The sequence below is a fragment of the Scyliorhinus torazame genome, chromosome 15 (genome assembly GCF_047496885.1).
Source record: "Scyliorhinus torazame isolate Kashiwa2021f chromosome 15, sScyTor2.1, whole genome shotgun sequence".
Classification (NCBI taxonomy): Eukaryota; Metazoa; Chordata; class Chondrichthyes; order Carcharhiniformes; family Scyliorhinidae; genus Scyliorhinus; species Scyliorhinus torazame.
Window position 1 is genome coordinate 176,951,046 of NC_092721.1, and position 23,509 is coordinate 176,974,554.

At 49.9% G+C, this 23,509-nt stretch overlaps 1 protein-coding gene across 8 annotated transcripts in view; it reads left to right on the forward strand.

Annotated features, from left to right (window-relative positions):
• tsga10 (testis specific, 10) overlaps positions 1-23,509 on the forward strand; it is a 261,516-nt gene that overhangs the window by 212,070 nt on the left and 25,937 nt on the right. For 6 of the 8 annotated variants that reach the window (XM_072477177.1, XM_072477170.1, XM_072477173.1 and 3 more), the window contains 4 exons: positions 13,293-13,478; positions 15,258-15,467; positions 19,669-19,871; positions 23,128-23,238. In XM_072477177.1, coding sequence (XP_072333278.1) covers positions 13,293-13,478; positions 15,258-15,467; positions 19,669-19,871; positions 23,128-23,238 — 710 coding nt within the window. The remainder of the gene's footprint in view (positions 1-13,292; positions 13,479-15,257; positions 15,468-19,668; positions 19,872-23,127; positions 23,239-23,509) is intronic. The other 2 variants (XM_072477171.1, XM_072477174.1) reach the window with 2 other exon arrangements.

A 23,509-nucleotide genomic window follows, 5' to 3' on the forward strand; every position in this document is an offset into this window, starting at 1 on the left:
TTAAGCCCTTACTTCCACCCTATCCCCGTAGCCCAATAACCCCTCCTAACCTTTTTGGTCACTAAGGGCAATTTATCATGGCCAATCCACCTAACCTGCACGTGTTTGGAATGTGGGAGGAAACCGGAGCACCCATAGGAAACCCACGCAGATTGCTGTAGGCATTTTAGGTAGAGTAATAAATATTGATTTACTTAAGTCTTCTAGGATTTCTTCCATGTTGTAAACTTCATTAAAGATGAGTTAGTTTGTCTATTCCAAAGTCTTCTGAACTTTTAATTTAGTTGGTGACCATTACATTTGGACCTTTGGCTTCATTGTTTTCCTTCTTATGTGTTGCTGTTCTTCCTTTGTGTTTTATTGATTATAGCAAAGCATTTGATCAGCTAAAATATGAAGAGCTGATGAGCATGTCAGAGTCTCTTGACCTTGATGGCAAGGATCAGAGAATAATAAGAAATTTTTATTGGAAACAAACTGCAGCCGTAAAATTTGACAATGATCTGAGAATTTTGCGAAGCTTAGAAGAGAAGTCTTGGAAGAAGTGATCACAGCATGCTAGAATTTCAAATTCAGATTGAGCGAGAGAAGGGTGCAATACTAGAGTTTTAGCTTTTGGGCAGAGGTAATTATACAGGCCTGAGGAAAGAGTTAACCCAAGTAGATTGGGCAAAATAATTGAGAATAAGGCAGTTGAGGAGCAATGGCAGATGTTCAGGGAGATATTAAATGCCTCTCAGTTAAAGTATATTCCTGAGAAGAAGAGGAATTGTAAAAGGGAGAAAAACGTTCCATGGCTAAAAAAGGAAGTCAAAGAGGACATAAAGGCAAAAACTAGGGCATACCATACTCAAAAGCTAGCGGTAAACTGGAGGATTGGGAGAACTTTAAGGTTCAGCAAAAGGCTACTAAAAATAAGATCAAAAAAGCTAAGATGATCTACGAAAGGAAACTAGCAGAAAACATAAACACTGAAACCAAAAACATCTATAAGTATAAGGAGGAACAGAATAGCTAAAGTAAATGTTGGCCCTTTAGACGACGATACGGGTGAGGTCATAACAGGGAACACAGATGGCGGAGGCACTGAACCAATATTATGCCTCTTGTCTTCACCGTAGGGGATAATAAGAACTTTCCAAAAACTGCAGTTAATGCAGAGGAACTTGGTGTAATAACCATCACTAGGCAGAAGGTACTGAATAAACTAATGCGATCACAGATAAGTCTCCGGGCCTGCACCCGAGGGTATTAAAGGAGGTAGCAGCAGAGATAGTGGATGCATTGGTTAAGATATTTCAAAATTCCTTGGACTCTGGAAAAGTCTTGGTGGATTGGAAACATGCTAATGTGGCACCCCTATTCAAAAAGGGAGAGAGACAAAAAGTAGAAAACTGTAGACCAGTTACCTTGATCTCTGTGGTGGGGAAGTTGTTGGAATCAACCATTAAGGAGGAGATGACTGAACATTTGGAAAGACAAGCTCAATCCACTTGTCAGCATGGTTTTATGAAAGGTAAGTCCTGCTTGACAAACTTGCTTGAGTTCTTTGAGGGCAAACCAGCAAGCTTGATAATGGGGAACCTGTGGACGTCGCATATCTATACTCCCAGACGGCATTTGACGAGACTGATCCAGAAGGTGAGATCGCAGGGGATTCGGGGCAGAATACTCGATTGGATTGAGGATTGGCTGACTGACAGAAAGCAGAAGGTCGGGATAAATGGGTTCTTCTCTGACTGGTAAACTATACCTAGTGGGGTGCCGCATGGGTCAGACCTCAACAGTTTACAATCTATATAAATGATCTGCAAGCAGGGGTAGAGTATAACATAGCAAAATTTGCAAATGATACTAAAATAGGTGGGAAAGCAGGCAGTGAAGAGAAGATAAAGAGTTTACAGAATGATATAGATAGGCTAGGAGAATAGGTCTGAAAGTTCCCCCTCGTGGGGAAATCTAGAATGAGAGGTCACAGATTAAGAGACGGTAGATTTAAAACTGAGATGAGGAGGAAATACTTCTCACAGAGGGTGGTGAATTGCGGAACTTGTTTGTCCCATAGTGCGGTGGTGTCTGAATCATCAAATCGTTTCAAGAAGGAGATAGATATATTTCTGATTTTTTTAAAAAACAGGTCAAAGGGATGTGAGAAACAGGTAAGGGGGTGGGGTTGAGACCAGGAAGAGATCAGTCATTATCTGATTGAATGGCGGAGCAGGCTCAAAAAGCTGAATTGCCTACTTCTGCTCCTAATTCCTATGTTCCTATATCCTATGTTCCTATATTTTCTTTCCAGATTTATTCAATTTGTTTGGTGAAAATATTCTTGGAGAGATTGGAGAACTTCCTGAATTATTAGCTGGAGGTTGCAACTTAAAAAATATAAGCTACACTAATGATACTCTTCTTGCCGAATCTGAAGAGAAACCGCAAAAGCTTTTGGATAGAATAGTGAGAAGAAAGGACTGAGAATAAATTGCAAGAAAACAGAGTGTCTAGTAGTGTCCAAAAAGAAAGTCATACCAGAGCGGCAGCTAGTCCCTGGGGTTGGTCCGCCCTCCAACCGTCTGCTCCCTTGGGAGTTCATACCTCCACTTGCTGTATTGGAGCATGTGTGGTGTGCACAGATTGTGCCCCAGGAGCCTCGGAGAGGCGGCACGGTGGCACAGTGGTTGGCACTGTTGCATCACAGCGCCAGGGATCCAGGTTGAATTCTGGCCTTGGGCGACTATCTGTGTGGAGTTTGCACTTTCTCCCCGTGTCTGTGTGGGTTTCCTCCGGGTGCTTCGGTTTCCTCCCACAGTCCAAAGATGTACAGGTTAGGAGGATTGGTCATGCTAAAATTGCCCCTTAGTGACGAAAGGTTGGAAGAGGTTACAGGATGGGACAGAGGTCGGGAGCTCGTTCAGAGAGTTGGTCTGACGCATGCAGCCCGGGGGTGGGTAGTTGGTGGCCTCAGTGGCCAGGCACCTGGCCATGGTGGACGGTATGGGTGCCGGCATTTTGTGCAGGGTCGGGTTGGGACACCCTGCGGGTCGGGGGAGGGGGGTGGGTCGGGTTACCGGTGTGTGGGAAAAGGTTGCTGCCAGGAGCACAGTGCTGTCTACTCACCCTGGCTGCCCTGAGGAGGTTGTGCAGTTTTTTCCGGCACTGCTGGCCGGTCTGGACGGTGTTGCTCATGGAGCTGATGGTCTCTGCCACCCAAGCCCAGCCATGGTGAACGCCGGCAGACGGCAGTCTCCTTCCCAACCCAGGGATACAGGGTCACCTGCCTCTTCTCCACAGCGTCCAGCAGGGTCTCAAGCTCGCGCCCGTGAACTTTGGTGTCGCTCTCCTCATGCCATCTTGTTGGCTGGGACGGTGTGTGGATGGTGTTTGTGGGGAGTGAAGTGTGTCAATGCAGCTGCGGCTTGTTAGCCTCCTAAGTGTCAATCGCGAATCTGACAGTTTCTCATTGGAATCAATTGTGTTCGATGTGGCACCAGTGCTATCCCCTCAACTGTCACTGAACCGGTCCAGGCGCGGCGCCAGTTTTGCTGTCGTGGAAGTCCGCGACTCCTGCCCCGACGTCAACACTTGGTCTCAGGGGACTTCCGGTTGCGGTGATGCCTTGCTAGCCGCACGTTTCGGCGGCTCCAGCTCCGACGGACCTTCGGGCTCTTTTAAGAGCCCCAACGGGAAATTTTTGGGCGACGCAACCCGGTGTGGGGTGAGTGAGAAGGGAGTCCCCCCCCAACGAAGGAGGAAAAAACCGGCGGCGGCGGCTGCAGCGCGAGGAATCGTCGACCAAAGAGACAGAAAGGGAGAAGCACAAGATGGCGGCGGAGAAAGCGCAGGCGACATGGGGGCCCGAGCAGGATGAATTTTTGAGACGGTGCGTGGAGCTGCTGAAGAGGGAGGTGCTGACCCCGATGCTACAGGCAATTGAGGGGCTCAAGGAGACACAAAAGACCCAGGAGACAGAGCTCCGCGTGGTGGAGCAGAAGGTGACGGATAATGAGGACGAGATCCTGGGCCTGGCGGTTAAGACACAGATGCACGAGGCACTTCATAAAATGTACTGAAAGGATCGAGGCCCTAGAAAACGGAGCGCGAAGGAAGAACCTTCGGATACTGGGTCTCCCTGAGGGTGTGGAAGGAGTGGACTGTGGAGCTTATGCAAGTACGATGCTGAGCTCACTGATGGGTGCTAAGGCCCCTACGGGCCCCTTGGAGGTGGAGTGGGCACATTGGATCCCGGCGAGAAGACCAAAAGCGGGAGAACCACCCAGGGCGATAATCGTGCGATTTCACCGCCTTAAGGATAGAGAAGAGGTCCTGAGATGGGCTAAAAAGGTGCGGAGTAGCAGATGGGAGAATGCAGTGGTACGGGTGTACCAGGATTGGAGTGCGGAGGTGGCGAGAAGGAGGGCGAGCTTTAACCGAGCCAAGGAGGTGTTGCATAAAAAGAAGGTGAAGTTTGGGATGCTGCAGCCGGCAAGACTATGGGTCACGTATCAGGAGAGACACCATTATTTCGAGACAGCGGAGGAAGCAGGACCTTTATCAAAGAGGAGAAATTGGATCGGAACTGAGGGACTGATGCTGCAGGAAATGTTATTGTTAATGTTATGGTTGAAGTTAATTGAGAAGTAAATTGGGAAGGGGGGGAGACATTGGGAAATGCGGGCGCCGGTGAGGGGGGAAAGACGGGACATAGAGGGAGAATGAGGAAGGGGAGGGGGAGGGGAAAGGGAGCTGCGCCACAAGAGGCGGGTCAGGCAAAGGGATGTTCCCGCGCCAGAAAGAATATGGCGGGAAGACAGGCGCAAGGCGGATGGGAGTTCCCCACACGGGGGGGTCGAGGAGTGAGCAGGAGTAGCCGGGGTCAGTTGAAGTCAGCTGACTTGCGGAAGTAATATGGGGGGAGCAATCACGCTAGAAAGAGATCTAGCGGGGGGGGGGGGGGGGGGGAACAACTGGGTTGCTGCTGCGGAAATCCAAAAGGAAATGGCTAAAGAGTGGGTGGACGGGGATGGTATGCGACGCTGGGGGAGCGAGTGGGAGCGCGGAGGCGGGATATGGGACTGGCCTAGAGAAGGTAATGGCTAGTCGACACGGGAGGGGGGCAGGTAGCCCCCTAGTGAGGCTGATCACGTGGAACGTGAGAGGCCTGAACGGACCGATAAAAAGGGCCCGAGTGCTCGCGCATTTGAAAGGACTAAGGGCAGACGTAGTTATGCTCCAAGAGACGCACCTAAAGGTGGCGGACCAAGTTAGGTTAAGGAAAGGATGGGTGGGACAGGTGTTCCACTCAGGACTAGACGCAAAGAACAGAGGGGTGGCCATTTTGGTGGGGAAACTGGTAGCATTTGAAGCAAAGAACATCGTAGCAGATAGCGGAGTTGGATATGTAATGGTGAGTGGCAGGCTGGAGGGAATGGAGGTTGTGTTGGTTAATGTATATGCCCTGAACTGGGACGATGCGGGATTTATGAGACGGATGCTGGGGCGTATACCGGACCTGGAGGTAGGAAACTTGATTTTAGGAGGGGACTTTAATACTGTGCTGGACCCGGGGCTAGATAGATTCAGCTCAAGGACCGGAAGAAGGCCAGCAGCGGCCAAGGTGCTTAAGGGGTTTATGGACCAAATGGGGGGAGTGGATCCATGGCGATTTCTTAGACCTAGGGCTAGGGAGTTCTCCTTCTTCTCCCATGTCCATAAAGTGTACTCCCGGATAGATTTTTTTGTTTTGGGAAGGTCGTTGATCTCTAGGGTGGAAGAAGCTGAGTATTCAGCCATAGCGGTTTTGGACCATGCCCCACATTGGGTGGACCTGGAATTAGGAGAGGAAAGGGAGCAGAGAGCACTCTGGCGATTAGATGTGGGATTGATGGCGGATGAGGGAGTGGGTGCAAGAGTGCGGGGGTGTATTGAGAGATACCTGGAGGTCAATGACGACGGCGAGGTCCCTGTGGGAGTGGTATGGGAAGCACTAAAAGCGGTGGTCAGAGGAGAGCTGATCTCCATTGGGGCCCACAAAAGGAAAACAGAGGCCAAGGAAAGGGAAAGATTACTGGGGGAGATTTTAAGGGTGGATAGGGAATTTGCAGAGACCCCGGAGGAGGGACTGTACAGGGAGAGGAGACGACTCCAGACGGAGTTTGACCTTCTGACCACCATAAAGGCGGAGGTGCTGTGGAGGAAGGCACAAGGGAGGAGGTATGAATATGGGGAAAAGGCTAGTCGCCTGCTGGCTCATCAATTGCGAAAGAGGACAGCAGCGAGGGAGATAGGAGGAATTAGAGACGAAAAGGGAGACACGGTGCGAAGAGCAGGAAAGATAAATGAGGTGTTCAAGACCTTTTATGAGGGACTGTATAGGTCTCAACCCCCAGAGGGAGAGGAGGGGATGCGGCAGTTCCTGGATCAATTGAGGTTCCCGAACGTGGAGGAGCAGGAGGTGGTAGTCCTGGGGGCACCGATTGGGGTGGACGAGGTTATTAAGGGACTGGGAAGCATGCAAGCAGGGAAGGCTCCGGGACCAGACGGGTTCCCAGTGGAATTTTACAGAAAATATGTGGACTTGTTGGCCCCGTTGATGGTGAGGACATTCAATGAGGCCAGGGAAGGAGGGACTTTACCCCCGACAATGTCGGAGGCGACGATATCGCTAATTTTGAAGAGGGATAAAGATCCGTTGCAGTGCAGGTCCTATAGACCTATTTCATTATTGAACGTGGACGCCAAATTGCTGGCAAAGGTACTGGCATCGAGGATAGAGGACTGTGTCCCGGGGGTGGTGCACGAAGACCAGACAGGGTTCGTAAAAGGGAGACAATTGAATGTTAACGTGCGACGACTATTAGGGGTGATAATGATGCCACCAGTGGAGGGGGAGGCAGAGATAGTGGCGGCAATGGATGCAGAGAAGGCATTTGATAGGGTGGAGTGGGAGTATTTATGGGAAGTTTGGGTTCGGGAACGGGTTTATTAGCTGGGTCAAACTTCTTTATGGGGCTCCAACGGCAAGTGTAGTTACGGGTCGACAAAGATCGGAGTATTTCCGACTATATAGGGGAACAAGACAGGGATGCCCGCTGTCTCCATTGTTGTTCGCGTTGGCAATTGAACCTCTGGCCATGGCGTTGAGAGACTCCAGGAAATGGAGAGGGGTGATTAGAGGGGGAGAAGAACACCGAGTCTCGCTATACGCAGATGACCTATTGTTATACGTGTCGGACCCAGCGGGGGGGATGATAGAGGTTATGCGAATATTGAGGGAGTTCGGGGATTTCTCGGGGTATAGGCTAAATGGGGAAGAGTGAATTATTTGTGATACATCCAGGGGACCAGAGTAGACAGATAGAAGGCCTGCCTCTAAGGAAAGTGGAAAGAAACTTCCGATACCTGGGGATTCAGATCGCTAGGAGCTGGGGAACCTTGCACAGACTTAATCTGACACGGCTGGTAGAACAAATGGAGGAGGACTTCAAGAGGTGGGACATGCAGCCTCTGTCGCTGGCGGGTGCAGGCAATTAAGATGATGGTCCTCCCGAGGTTCTTATTTGTATTTCAATGTCTCCCTATACTAATCACTAAAACCTTTTTCAATAAAATAGACAGGAGCATCACGAGCTTCGTGTGGGCAGGGAAAGTTCCGAGAGTAAGGAGGGGGTTCCTTCAGCGTAGCAGGGACAGAGGAGGATTGGCACTACCGAACTTGGGTGATTACTACTGGGCCACCAATGTGGCAATGATACGTAAATGGATGATGGAGGGTGAGGGAGCGGCGTGGAAAAGGTTGGAGAGAAAGTCCTGTAAAGGGACGTGTTTAGAGGCGCTGGTGACGGCGCCGCTACCGTTCTCGCCAAAAAAGTTTACCACGAACCCGGTGGTGGCGGCAACATTGAATATCTGGGGACAGTGGAGGCGACAGAGAGGGGTGCGGGGTGCCCTGGTGGGGTCCCCAATTAGGAACAACCATAGGTTCGCCCCAGGAAGAATGGATGAAGGATTTCAGAGCTGGCACCAGTTGGGAATTAGGAGGGTGGGAGATTTATTTATAGATGGGACTTTTGCGAGCTTGGGAGTATTGTAGGAAAAGTATAAGTTGCCCCGGGGAAACTTCCTGAGATATATGCAGGTGAGGGCGTTTACTAGACAACAGGTGAGGGAATTTCCGCTGCTCCCGACACAGGGGACTCAGGACAGAGTGCTTTCAGGGATGTGGGTCGGGGAGGGCAAGGTGTCAGAGATATACCGAGAGATGAGGGAAGAGGAGGAGGAGTTGGTGGGCGAACTAAAAGGAAAGTGGGAAGAAGAACTAGGGGAGGAGATAGAGGAGGGTATGTGGGCTGATGCCCTAAGCAGGGTAAATTCCTCTTCCTCATGCGCCAGGCTTAGCCTGATTCAATTTAAGGTGCTACATAGAGCACACATAACGGGAGCAAGATTGAGCAGGTTCTTTGGAGTGGAGGACAAATGTGGGAGGTGCAGCGGGAGCCCGGCAAACCACGCACATATGTTTTGGGCGTGCCCGGCACTGGAGGGGTATTGGAAGGGAGTGACGGGAGTGATTTTGAAGGTGGTGAAGGCCCGGGTCAAACCAGGCTGGGGGCTAGCTCTATTTGGAGTTGCGGATGAGCCGGGAGTGCAGGAGGTGAAAGAGGCCGACGTTGTGGCCTTTGCGTCCCTAGTAGCCCGGCGCAGGATCCTACTCATGTGGAAGGAGGCGAAACCCCCCGGACTGGAGGCCTGGGTAAACGACATGGCGGGGTTCATTAAACTGGAGCAGATAAAGTTTGCCCTGAGAGGATCGGCTCAAGGGTTCACCAGGCGGTGGCAGCCATTTCTCGACTACCTAGGGGAACGTTAGAGGGAAGACAGATGACCAGCAGCAGCAACCCAGGGGAGAGGGGGGGAGGGGGCAGGGGGGGGTTTCAGTTTAGTTTATGTCAAAAGATTATGGGGTTTAGTTATTTGTGTATTGTTAAAAATTTCTTTACTGTTATGTTTGCTTTGTAAGAGGGAAAAAATTGTTGTTTGGAAAAAATTTTCAATAAAATATATTTTAAAAAATAAAAACACTTGGGGCGTCATTCTCCGACCCCCCGCCGGGTCGGAGAATGGCCGTTGGCCGCCGTGAATCCCGCCCCCGCCCCCGCCGAAGTCTCCGCTCCCGGAGATTGGGTGGGGGCGGGAATCCGGCCGCGCCGGTTGGCGGGACCCCCCGCTGGATTCTCCGGCCCGGATGGGCCGAAGTCCCGCCCAGGAATTGACTGTCCCGCCGGCGTAAATCAAACCTGGTATTTACCGGCGGGACCAGGCGGCGTGGGCGGGCTCCGGGGTCCTGGGGGGGGGCGCGGGGCGATCTGACCCCGGGGGGTGCCCCCACGGTGGCCTGGCCCGCGATCGGGGCCCACCGATCCGCGGGCGGGCCTGTGCCGTGGGGGCACTCTTTCCCTTCTGCCTCCGCCACGGCCTCCACCATGGCGGAGGCGGAAGTGACTCTCCCCACTGCGCATGCGCGGGAAACTGACAGCGGCCGCTGACGCTCCCGCGCATGCGCTGGGAAACTGACAGCGGCCGCTGACGCTCCCGCGCATGCGCCGCATTTCCGCGCCAGCTGGCGGGGCAACAAACGCCATTTCCGCCAGCTGGCGGGGCGGAAATCCCTCCGGCGTCGGCCTAGCCCCTCAATGTTGGGGCTAGGCCGCCAAAGATGCGGAGACTTCCGCACCTTTTTGCCGGCGCGATGCCCGTCTGATTTGCGCCGGCTTTGGCGCCAGTCAGCGGGCATCCCGCCGTTGGGGGAGAATTTCGCCCCTGGTCTCAGGAATGGAGAATTCCGCCGCTGATGTCTACAAAACCAGGGGCAAGATTCTCCGACCCCCCGCCGGGGGCTGGCGTGAATCCCGCCTCTGCCGGTTGCCGAAGTCTCCGGCACCGGACATTCGGCGGGGGCGGGAATCGCGGCGCGCCGGTTGGCGGGCCCCCCCCCCCGCTCGATTCTCCGGCCCGGATGGGCCGAAGTCCCGCCGCTAAAATGCATGTCCGGCTAGCGTAAATTAAACCACCTACCTTACCGGTGGGACAAGGCGGCGCGGGCGGGCTCCGGGGTCCTGGGGGGGGCGCGGGGCGATCTGGCCCCGGGGGGTGCCCCCACGGTGGCCTGGCCCGCGATCGGAGCCCACCGATCCGCGGGCGGGCCTGTGCCGTGGGGGCACTCTTTCCCTTCCGCCTCCGCCACGGTCTCCACCATGGCAGAGGCAGAAGAGACTCCCTCCACTGCGCATGCGTGGGAAGCTGTCAGCGGCCGCTGACGCTCCCGCGCATGCGCCACCCGGAGATGTCATTTCCGCGCCAGCTGGCGGGGCACCAAAGGCCGTTTCCGCCAGCTGGCGGGGCGGAAATTCATCCGGCGCCGACCTAACCCCTCAAGGTTGGGGCTCGGCCCCCAAAGATGCGGAGGATGCCGCACCTTTGGGGCGGCGCGATGCCCGTCTGATTTGCGCCGTTTTGGGCGCCAGTCGGTGGACATTGCGCCGTTTCCGGAGAATTTCGCCCCAGATTACAATTGGAACCCCTCGTGACAGTTACAGCATCCCAATGTTCACTGTCCAGGCTGAGTTAAGAACAATGGCACTTGAGCCCATTAACAGGTGGGACCATAGAACATAGAACATACAGTGCAGAAGGAGGTCATTTGGCCCATCGAGTCTGCACCGACCCACTTAAGCCCTCACTTCCACCCTCTCCCCGTAACCCTCCTAACCTTTTTGGACACTAAGGGCAATTTAGCATCTAACCTGCACGCCTTTAGACTGTGGGAGGAAACCGAAGCATCCGGAGGAAACCCACACAGACACGGGGAGAATGTGCAGACTCCACACAGACAGTGACCCAGCAGGGAATCGAACCTGGGACCCTGGCGCTGTGAAGCCACAGTGCTAACCACTATACTGCCGTGCTGCCCATTAGCGAGAGGACCACCCATAGACCTGCACAAAAGCCAGAGGTCCATGCTCCAGGGGAAATGGTAAAGAAGAAAGCCACATTTATTAGGGAGAAGGGCATTTCTCCATATCTCATTTCGAAAAGGATCTTGCACACTCAAAGTCTGCATTTTTCCTTCAGAAATGCCTATATTGATTGTAAAGCAGAATGTAATTAACTTGCTAGTGACCAATGTCTTTTGTAGTTTTCTTCTCTTGTTAAAATTATGCTGTTTGTTTGACTAACAATGTAGGGGCGGGATTCTCCGTCCAGTGATGCCAGAATCACAAAGCATAATCGGGCAGAGAATACCGGGTTGGGCAGAGAATAGCGCGTCAGCCGAAAATCGAGGCCTGTGCCGGGTGCCACATGGAATGCCATGCTCCAGTGTCTTGACAGCTGTGTGAATGCGTTCGACGCTGCATTACAGTGTGGGCATGCAAATTGCACAATACAAACTGTTAGCATATCGTTACGGGACCACCCTGGTATTCTCCGGGCCTCCAACGATGCCCTGCTTCCGCCAGGAGGAGTTAACCAATGGCGAGGTTCACTTGTGGTATTTAAAATCGGGAAACATGCGCCATGGCTGCTGAGGGAGAGAGAGGAGGTTAGACGTGTTCCCAAATGTCGACGGGTGCCGGCATCAGAAGCCCGGCACCAATGGGTCAGGGGTGCGATGCGGAGGGCGGCATGTCCTAGGGACTGGCTGAGGTGGGGTTGGGAAGGGGAGGACGGTGGATATGTAGGGGCAGGGGCTGCAGTGCAGGATAGGGCCACCGTGTAGCCCATTGGACCTGGTTGGGCATGGGTGTAATCCCCATGCAAGCATGTCTGCCTTTCTCTCCCTATAATGAATAGATTTTGGTATCCAACCAAGAACGGTTGGAATCTGCTTGGCTGCCACAGCCCTGGTGGACGCCATGAGAATGTACGAGCAGGAGCTGCTCGGGCAAGACCCTGCCCCGGAGGAGCTGGCGAGGACAAAGAACCTGCCATCCAACAGCCCGAGGGGGAGGTGGGTAGGTGGTGCCACAATAGGCCTTGTGTATAACAGCAGCGCCTGCCATTCGCGGACGTGCCGGACCTCGCTGCACAGGTGCATCCGCGCTGTTACAGAGGCCCTGTCTGCCCAGGCGGTGCAATACATCGAGCTGAATATGGACTGAGCCAACCAGGTTGCCCGGGCAGCGGGGTTCACCCCCATCGCTGAGATGCCCCAGTTCCAGTGGGTGATCAACGTGACGCATGTCCCCCTATGAGTGTGCCGCATGAGGGGCTGGCCTTCACAAACTGAAAGGAGTTCCACTGGATGAACATGCAGTTGGTGTGTGGTCACCAGCTGCTCATCATGCATGGTGCGTGCCTGATACCTAGGCAGCATGTATGATGCCTTCATCCTGCACACACTATGGAGCCCGACACCTTTGAGGCGCACCCCCGGCTGGGCGGTTGGCTCCTGGATGACAGGTTATCCACTGAGGTCGTAGCTAATGATGCCTATCTGGGGATCTCAGACTGATGCGGAAAACCGCTACAACGATGCCCATGCCATGACCCCAGACATGGTTATCATTAGACTTATAATTTATTATTGAATTCCAATTTTGTCATCTGCCGTGGTGGGATTTGAACCTAGGTCTCTGGTTTACTAGTCCAGTGACAATACCACTAGGCCACCACCTCCCCCCCCCGCCGCGGCAAGTCGTTTTTTTTTAACAATGTATGATTAACCTAGTGAAAGAAATTGCGAGAGAAACACCAACCACCATCAATATTTTTCTCCCAGCTTCCACCATTATTCAATGGCATTTTTATTTTTGATAAATTTATTCATGGAGAAATTTTGGGAAAGGATATTTCAGAACTGCGAAGAGCTATTAGCCTGACCAAGTTCCATCGATTTATTGAATTGTGCAAATTTTGACTAGCTTCTTTGGAGCCAGGCTGTGATGTGGTGTGTGCTGATGCATACTTTAAGAGTCTTATATGCCTACAAGGTGAGGCCATGAGTGTTTAGAGGTTGTAGGCTTGAGCAGACTAGACAAGAATCAGGGGTTTGTTAGAAACTGGGCATGGGGATGAGCGTTGTGGCAGGCAGATGCAACAAGGAAGCCCACAACGTTTGGTGTTCGGTTCCAGGTTCAGCCATGCTTTGATTTATTACATTAACTGTCATAAATGTTCTGTCCTGTGACAACTAAATATTGTCAGGAAAAAATATCATTGGGGCTACAGCAGTGATGTCATAGCTGCCTTTTTTTAATGGATTTTGATTTTTGATGAATTAATTTTTATATGTTTATTAGGAAAATGAGAATTTTAATCTGATAGAGCAGTGTCGAAGAACTAATTCTCAAACGGAGACCTGGGAATTGAAAGCTCGTCAAATAGAGGGAGAATTCAATTCCGTTCAGCTGGAGCTTGTTACTGCGAAAGCGGATAACCGCAGGGTGTGTGAAAAAGTGAACTCGCTTGAAAAAGAAATCGAAGAGGTAAGAACTGGCAAATTTAGAATCCATCATTTACCATGACAAGAAATATTACCAGAAAGTATACAGCAAACTGTAACTGTTCGTAGGTGCTTTATTATATAGAGATGCAGACCTCAAGAAGGGGAAAGTGATAAAACAATTCCATTAGTCTTCTGTGAATCTGTAATTAACATCAGCTGTAGTTAACTGTTCATTTAACACAATATTTCTTAAGTTTGTTTCCAGTAGAGGAATAGAATTAATCACTTTCACACTTTGAGTGTTTTTTGAATGTAATTTCACCAAGGAATAATGGCCGCGATTCACCAGGGCCACCAGCCCCAGCCGGGTTCACAACGGCATATTGAATTGGGCAAGAGGGCCAAATCCGGAACCGCACCGGTGTCAAACACATTGTGCACATTGTGCTGGATTCTCCGATCCCCAACACTGAAATCGCGTTCGTCAACGGGGCGGAGAATCCTTAATGGCGCCAAAATCGGGGACGGCGCCGCTTTCGCGATGCTCCGCCCCCTGAAAAGCGGGATACTCTAGGAGTACGACGCATGCCTTATCCACGGATTCAGGCCATTGTCTAAGGCCCGCCCCGCGATGCTCCATCCCCGTCTGGCCGAGTTCCTGACGGCGTGGGACACGTGTGGTCTCACCTGTCGTGAACTCAATGTGGCGGCTGAGGACTCAGTGCAGCGCCACTACAGTCGGGGGAGGGACGATCCCTGGGCGGGGGGGGGCTTCAATCGGGGCCGGGGGCACTACGGGGGGGGGTGGTCTGGGGCACACGAGCAGCCGAAAGGGTGTACTATTTTTGCGGTCCGCGGGCTGCGCCGCCATGAAGCTTTGCACGGCCACTGTAGGCCGGCGTCGTGCGCATGCACAGCCACGGACCCGGCAATTCTGTAGGCCGTATCGGCAGCTAGAGCTGGGAGCTCTACACTGCCTCGCTGCTAGCCCCCTAGCCCCAGGCAGAGAATCGGTCATCGCTTTGCGGCAGTTTTCCTGCCGTAAAGTACACCGTTTTCATGCCGGCGTGGGTACTTAGTCTCCCAAACAGAGAATCCAACCCATTGAGTCTGCCGGCCCACTGCATCTGACCCAATCAGGTTCTCGGCTGAAGTGGGAGGGAACCTGATTACAGCTCATCTGCATGCATTTAAATATAATTACTGGGTTTGAGATTGGATGCCCTGGTCTCCTGAATCCTGAGGGCGCAACTCTCACCTGGTCTTGACGAACACAGACCAGGTGCCATGAACTCTGAGGGAGGGATTAAGGGGGTGAGTTACCCTCTCTCCACACTTACCTCCATATGTCCATATGCCAGGGGGTGGGCCTATGGGAGGGGCCCGAAGGGTGTAGGAGGGTCATGAAGGGGGAATTTGGCGAGCCCATATCGGGGTTTCGCTCACTTGTGGGGGGCCTTGCCAGTGATTTGAGAGTATGGGGGTTTGCCAGTGATTTGGGAATATGGGGGCTTGCCAGTGATTTGGGGGGCTGCAATGTTATTTTGAGATGGGGTCGCAGTTCTCTGAGGAGCAGAATCTGTCAGCAAGTTTAGACCCTGCCCCTCTATAAAATGGTTCAAGTTCAACCCTCTCCAAAAAGGTTTCCAAGTTCCGTTGAATAGCACCTGATTAGTGCTGCTAGGGCGAGTGGGAAATGCCGGCAGCAGCACTTTGCTTTTTCTTTGAAGAATCATGGCCAAACTTTTCCTAAGATTTCTACTTTTGCAGTTTAATTTACCCAAATTTTTTAACATGCAAAAATGTATTTTCTCTGTAGCAAGAGGCTGCTCGGAATGCCTATAAAGCCCAGGTTTGCTCACTTAATAAGTTGATAATGAAGCTGGAAGACGAACTTCGGCAGGTCCAAAATGAAAAAAGCACAGCCCTCACTGACCTCACATCCACTCAAGAGCTCTGTTTGAAGCTGGATTCTAACAAAGAGATGATGATGAGGCAGGTGGCCAACAGAAACAAGGAGATGGAGCAGGTATGTAGAATGGAAAAATAATAATTTTATACATTATTTGTGATACTTTAAATTATGTCAATGCGGCTCTTGAGCTGTAGCCAGATATGCAGTTTTTCAGGTTGTCTGCAAAACTAGGAGCCTATCACAGAATTTCACTTGTTGTCTTATTACCGAACTCATCTGTTGGAATGCCGTTGGTTAAATTGCTGTCAAGCTGAAATTTATCTTCACAGAATCAAAGAATACCACAGTGCAGAAGAGACCATAATATTTGGTAGGCCCATTTTCTGTTGGGCAACTGGCCAATGAGTAGGATAATTCACCAGTGGTAGGAGGCCACAGGTGGGGAACCCTGAAAATATTGCCCGGTATTTGGTGGTTGATTGGTTGTGATAGGGCTAGGAGGAGGAGAGGGTTTCGTGAGGAGTTTGTGTTGAAACCCTTGCTCCCTCTGACCTGTGAATAGTGCTGAAAGAGACCCTAACGTTCAGCAAACAGCAGTGCCTATCTCCTTTTCTCAAACGATGGGAAACCTACACAACAGCAACAATTGGGCTCTCAATTGCACTGTAGGTGCTAATTTTAATTGTGTAATTAAATGCTTTCCTTCCTCCCAATCTATGGAGTGACACTTAGATACCCCAATATCCACAGCTGTAAAACAAAATAGGCAGCAGTGAGTGTGCTGTGCATTGGGATTGGGGTCACATATTTCACCTTTTAACTTGCATTCCCCCCAAAATAAATTGTCCATTGTTTGCTCACATGCATGAATCAATTCATATTGAAGTTTGTATGGAAAAATCAACCTCTCTTTTTAAGTTTCATTTGGCCACATGTATGATACCAAACAGTGGCATCATGGAATCAATGTTTACAGCACAGAAAGAGGCCACTTGGCCCTTCATATCTATGCTGGTTGGAAAACAAGCCACCCAGCTTAAATTTACTTTGCAGCATTTGCTCAATAGTCCTACGGATTACGGCACTTGGGATGCATAGCCAGGCACTTAATAAATGAGTTGAGGATTATTGCCTCTAGTACCCTTTCCGACAGGGTGTTCCAGACTCCCACAGCCTTCTTGGTGAAAAGGTTTTCCCTCATTTCCCCTCTAATCTTTCTACCATTCACTTAAGCTCCTTGGTCACGGATGTCTGCTAAAGTAAATAGGCTCTTTCTATCCACCCTATCCCGGTCCCTCACAATTTTGTACATTGCAATCAAACCTCCCCTCTGTCTCCTCTGTGTATCCTCTGTTCCAAGAAGAAAAACCCCAGCCTATCCAATCTTTTCTCCTAGCTGCAATTTTCCAGTCCCAGCAACATCCTCATAAATCTCCACAATATTATCTTTAATGCCATTGCATCCTTTCTTTAATGAGCTGACTAGGACTGTACACTGTACTCCTGTTGTAATCCAACTAGTGCTTATATAGTTCCAGTATAACCGCCCTGCTCTTATATTCTATGCCGCGGCTAATAAATGAAAGTATTCCATATGTCTTCTTTACGACCTTATTGACCTGTCCTGCCACCTTCAGGGATCTGTGGGCATCCATTTCCTTTTCCTTGGTATTCTTCCATTTATTATATAATCTTTTGCCTTGTTTGACCTCTCCAAATCCATCACTCTTCTCTTGGTTAAATTCCATTTGCCCTACCCACCTGACCAGTCATAGAAACATAGAAAATGGGTGCAGGAGTAGGCAATTCTGCCCTTTGAGCCTGCTCTGCCATTCATTATGATCATGGCTGATCATCCAACTTGGTATTCTGTACTCTACAGTAATCTTTGCTATCTACCACGTGGCCAATTTTTTGTGTGGTCTGCAAACTTGTTGATCGTTTCCCTACATTTATGCTTAAATCATTAATCTATAACATAAAAAACAGGGGAGCTGGCACTGAGCCCTGCAGCACCCCACTGGAACCAGCCTCCCAATCACAAAAACATCCATTAACAATTCCATTTGTCTCCTGCCACTGAGCCAGTTTTGTATTCAGCTTGTTACATTCCCCTGGATCCCGTGGGCTTTGGTAACTGTGTCCTAAGGAATGCAAGCATGTGCTAGAGTCACTGCCAATCACTTTTATTTTCTCTTCCCACTGTTGGGAAAATAAGTTTTGAGAAAATAACTTTTATTCTGTCCTGTAGGCTTGGACAAAATCTGGAATTGTACAACTCCTGTCCTGCAGCTGTTCCATTCTCTGTGGAGCATCCAAAGCAACTCTGATATCATGAATCAACTTCGCACCGTGATGTTGGTCTGGACTTTCCATCAAAAATTTGCAAATTGAGTGTGTTGCTCAAAAGAAAATGGAACAAAATCCCTTCCCTTAAAATCTAGCCACTCATTTATTCCTGTCTTGTGCTCTGCCCCTCTTCTCAGTGCCATTGATATTAGATGCTCCACAAAACATAAATGTTGATAAGAATAGTGGTGTTTGGGGCTCCAGCCAATTTCCTTCCTTCTGCTGCTGCTTTAGCGTGCTCTCCCTTTTCCCAAACCCTTCAAATACCTGTTCATTCACAGTCCATGAAAAAATATTTCATGATTTTGTTCTTCTCTTCCTTAGGAATTTGTGTGCCTTTAAAATATCTCCTCAGTGTAGAGACCAGGGGCGGAATTCTCCAGTATTGGAGCGATGTCCGCCGACTGGCGCCCAAAACGGCACAAATCAGTCGGGCATCGCGCCGCCCCAAAGGTGCGGAATGCTCCGCATCTTTGAGGGCCGAGCCCCAACCTTAAGGGGCTAGGCCGGCGGCGGACGAATTTCCGCCCCGCCAGCTGGCGGAAAAGGCCTTTGGTGCCCCGCCAGCTGGCGCGGAAATGACATCTCCGGGCGGCGCATGTGTGGGAGCGGTAGCGGCCGCTGACGGCATTCCCGCGCATGCGCAGTGGAGGGAGTCTCTTCCGCCTCCGCCATGGTGGAGACCGTGGTGAAGGCGGAAGGATAAGAGTGCCCCCACGGCACAGGCCCGCCCGCGGATCGGTGGGCCCCGATCGCAGGCCAGGCCACCGTGGGGGCACCCCCCAGGGCCAGATCGCCCCGCGCCCCCCCCCCCAGGACCCCGGAGCCCGCCCGCGCCGCCTTGTCCCGCCGGTAAGGTAGGTGGTTTAATCTACGCCGGCGGGACAGGCATTTTAGCAGTGGGACTGCGGCCCATTCGGGCCGGAGAATCGCGGGTGGGGGGCCCGTCAATCGGCGCGGCGCGATTCCCCCCCCCGCCGAATATCCGGTGCCGGAGAATCCGGCAACCGGCGGGGCGGGATTCACGCCCGCCCCGGGCGATTCTCCGTCCCGGCAGGGGGTCGGAGAATCTCGCCCCAGTTTTTTTCTCCCTAGCTGTGATGCACACTGCCTATGAACGAGCAGACTACCTTGCATATATAGCTGACCCCGCCCCAACCAAGGAAAGTAGTAGTTCAGGGAGTGGCAGGATTGTTCTGAGACACAACTTCTGCTGTCTTGATCCATTTCCAGTTCTGATACCAACCATTAATTCCATGCAGTAAAAATAAACATTTTTATTGCAATTTTACTTTTTTTAATAATCAAATACTTCTGCCCATTAGGCTTTTTCTCCTCTCTCATGTTCCATTATAACATTCTCATTTTCTTTCAATTTTATTACATTAATTTTACATTATACTTATTTAATGCACACTAGGGTAGGGTATCAAATGAGTGCGGTTTGCTAGACTGAATTCAACTTTTATCTTTTGAATTTTCTTGTTTTCATTTTTCATGTTTTCCTTGCTCCCCTTCAATCTCTATCAGTTTTGAAAATTGAAGAAATTGGCATCTGGCCTGTTGACAGCTAACCCTGTAGACAATTACCTTTTAAAGTGAGATTCAAATGTGCTACATATTAATCTATAAGCTTGAATGTTAGATTGGTTACCAACTCTGACACCGTCAGCCCAATAAGGATCACCCCAAGTGCTTTAAGGGCTAATTCCAGAAAGCTTATACTAAAAATAGCATCCACAAAGGAAACTTAGTAAGGCTGCTCGTGGATCAAAGGTGCTTTTATCCTACTTCAATAGATGGTTTAACCTGTAATAATTGAGGGGAATTTTATTAAAACAGTAAACACTATTTTCCACAATAACTCAATCATTTAGAATTTCAGCTTTAACCAAAATTGTAAAATAACTACATTGTTCACTGTTGCTTTTCAAAAATGCAACGGTATTTACTTTGCTTCTATAAGGTTCTAAGTGAGCTTGAATCAGCCCGTTCTGAAATTGAGCTCTTAAGAAACCAGCTTTCAAGTGAGAGAACTTCAATAAAAAATCTGGAATCTTTGTTGGCATCTAATCGGGAGAAAAAGTTCCAAAGCCAAATGGTCACTCAAGAAAAAGAGACTGAAATTCAACTCTTTAAAGATAAGCTTTCCTTAGCTGACAGCAAACTGTAAGTACTGCATTTATGTGTTTTGCACTGATAATCTGCATGTGTAACAGGTGAACCTTAACAATTGGAAGTTTTTTTTATTAAGTGAGTCTTCCTGATATGCTTCTCACCTTATTAATCAGTTCTTGCTACAATGTGATTAGTTCAGTGAAAGAAGCAATGGGGACAATGCCAGGCACTGTGGTCCTGAGTACCTATGGGGTCGGTGTGTGAGAACGCAGATGCAAGATGCTTAGCATTAAATATTAGAAAGGGTGAGACGGATTAATACTCTTAACTTGATTATCTTTGGGGATCAGAGGGCAAAATCACAAGTGTTACAGCATGGATGATCATTCAGCCCATCATGCTTATGTTGTCTCGAAAAAAGATATCCGCTGAGGCCATGCCCTTGACTTTCTCCCATTTAACATTTTTCTTTCCAAATATTCATCTCCCATAGTCTCTTCATGTTTTTGGTATTGCTAAAAAGAGAAACCTGCTGTTGGCGCATTGACATAACCGATCAGAGTCAATTTGCCAATCAGCACCCTTTTCTCCTGTGGTATAAATTGTTGTGCTTGTTTGAAATTTGACATTCGTGCATTTGTCCTGATGAGTGCAAGATTAAAACCTTCAGCAACATGTCTCTCTTTTCAGCAATATTCAAATTCCATACTACCAAGTGAATTGTTTCGCTGATCTTAATTGGTTAGAGCATAAACTTATCAGGGAACATACATTTTCCCAATTTATCCTGTCTGGGCACCTCCACATAATCTATTTTGTCCTAATAAAATAAGCCCAAATTTCTGTGGTAGCAGACTCTTGTGGATACCTTTTCTGGAGGGAACAATAAATAAAGTAATGAAAGAAAGAGCATGCTTTTGAATAGTATCTTTCTCGATCTCTCAAAAGTCACAAGCGCTTGGAGCGTGATTCTTCCATTCGGCGGCAGAGTGTCCACGCCGTTGGAAATGCCGTCGCATTTCACGACGGCGTGAACGAGCTGCTGGGAGTACTGATTCTGGCCCTACAGGGGGCCAGCACGGCGCTGGAGTGGTTCGCGCCGCTCCAGCCTCCCATCCCGGTGCGAACTGTTCACCACGGGACCCGCGCATGCGCAGTGGCGCCGGCGCCAACCCGCGCATGCGTGGTGGCCTCCCTCAACGTGCCGGCCCCGATGCAACATGGCGTGGGAGTTCAAGGGCAGGCGCGTAACAAAATAAGCCTGGGGAGCGAGAGGCCGGCCCGCCAATCGGTGGGCCCCGATCGCTGGCCAGGCCCCATCTGAGGCACCCCCCGAGGTCGGAGCCCCTCTCCCCACACAACCCCCCCCCCTACCCCCAGGCCGCCCCCCCAACCCTGCGTGCAGAGTTCCCACCGGCTGTGACCAGGTGTGGACGGCGCCGGCGAGACTCTGCCTTTTTAGAGCGGCCGCTCGGCCAATTCGGGCTGGAGAATCGGCAGCCCGGCCGCGTACAGCGGCCCGTGACCGGCGCCGCGCCAGACGCGCCGCCGCCAATCGCGTACCGGCATCGGGGCGGCATGGCCCGGTTGCGGGGATTCTCCAGCCCGGCCCCGAGCTGGGAGAATCCCGCCCTTGATGTATGATGAGTTACTTGCAAGTGTTATTATGTAGTCAAATACAGCAAAATACCCACTTTGCATTTAAACAGCATCTTTAAAATCTCTGAAGGCACGTAATTGGATTGTAATTGGACAAAATTGACACTGAACCAAAGATTGAGTTATTAAGTTAGGTGACTAAAAGCCTGATCAAAGAGGTAGGGTTTTATGAGCATCTTAAAGCTAGAGAGAAATTGAAGTTTTGGAAGAAAATTCTTGAGTTTAGGACCTAGACGACTGAAAGCAGGAACACAAGTGGAGGGGTAAAAGAAGTGGGAGGTGCACGATGCACGAGAGGCCAATATTATAGGAACGCAGGGGTCATAAACGGTTTTGGAGTTCTAGCAGATTATAGAGATGAGCAGGACCATGAAAGAAGGATTTGAACACAATATTGGAGGACCAGTAGCAAGCACAGTAAGTGATGAGTAAACAGAACATGGTGTAGCCTAGAATCATGACAGCAAAGTTTTGTATAAGTTTATTGGGGATGGAAGATGGTAGGTCAACCAAGAGAACATTTGAATAGTTGAGAATAGGATGAGGGTTTCAGCAGCAGAGAAGCCAAGGTTACTCATTTCATGTAGTTCCCATTTCACACACAAAGGGTGAGATCCTCTGCCTTCCCCATGGCATGGAATGGTGGCACACTGCTGCCACACAGCACCAGGCTGTCACAGGTTTTGGGTGACTGTCCGTTTCGCCCCGTGTCTGCATCCAAAGATATGCAGGTTAGGTGGCTTGGCCATGCTAAATTGTCCTGGTGTCCAAGGATGTATAGGTTTGGGGGGTGGGGGTGGGGGAGGGCGGGGGGGGGGGGAGTTGGCCTAGATAGGGTGGACTTTCAGAGGGTCGGTGCAGACTTTGTGGCCGAATGGCTTCCTTCTGCGCTATAGGAATTCTATGGTGTTTCTCGGTGGCGGGAGATGGATCGCCTTTGGCAGGCCTGCCGATTTCAATGGGATTTCCCATTGAATCCACCCATGCTGCCGGGAAACCCACGGCGGGGGTCTGCCATTGGCGGGACTGGACTGGAAGATCCCATAGGCGTGAATAGTTGGAAGATCTCACCCAACATATTCATCATAGCATTAGTCTTCTCTTCTGTTGGGAATGTTTATTGATTTAAAATAAAATCAAGATGCTGCTGATCTCGATAGGGGTCAGTGCACAGACAAGATGTTTACACATTCTGGTGATGCTGATTTCATTGGTGGAGCCTAAATAAATGGAGACAAATTTTTACGAAGCCTTACACTGGGTCTGCGATATTCTCAGTGGCATATTTATTTTCTGAACCATTGTAATTCTACCTATTTTGCATTCCAACTTGTAGTGATCATATTTTTCATTGAATAACAGATTTTGTTAAGTCATTAAATGTGCTTTCCAGTAACTCAGTAGATGCAGGAAATGTTTCATCAGTGTTACAAAACAGGAAGACGAAACTGGCGTACCTCTCAATTGGATTATTCATGTAGGCTGTTTTTTTTCTTCAGCAGATGTTCCGACTTTGAAAAGTCCGATTATAAACACTGTTTTAGTAAATATCCTCATGAACGTTTACTTAAGGACACCAGATTTGACATCTTTCTTATCTGAAAGCTCTGCCCATGGCTTCTTATATACTTAATATTATGTTTGACAGGGCATCTCAGTCCCGTGAAATTTCTCAGCTGAGGAGCAAGACAGCGATGCTCGAAACAGAGTTAGATATGGCGAAACGTCAGTTAGGTACTGAGCGATTTGAAAGGCAAGTGTATGTTGTGTTTTTTTTGCACTCGGACAATGGTCTCTACTACCTCTTGTCCTTATGCTGGTGTTGGAATTACTTGGCCTGCACATTGAAAGATGCTGCATTGTTCATTTCAGCCAGATTTAATTCCTTAGCTGCAGCAGTTTCTTATAGATGGGTGCCTGCTTATATGTAGTTGGTATGTGCATAAAGGTATAGCATTCTGATGTACAGAAGAAACTCGGCATCCAATTTCTTTCACTTGGAGATAAATTAAATGTACTTAACTAGCACA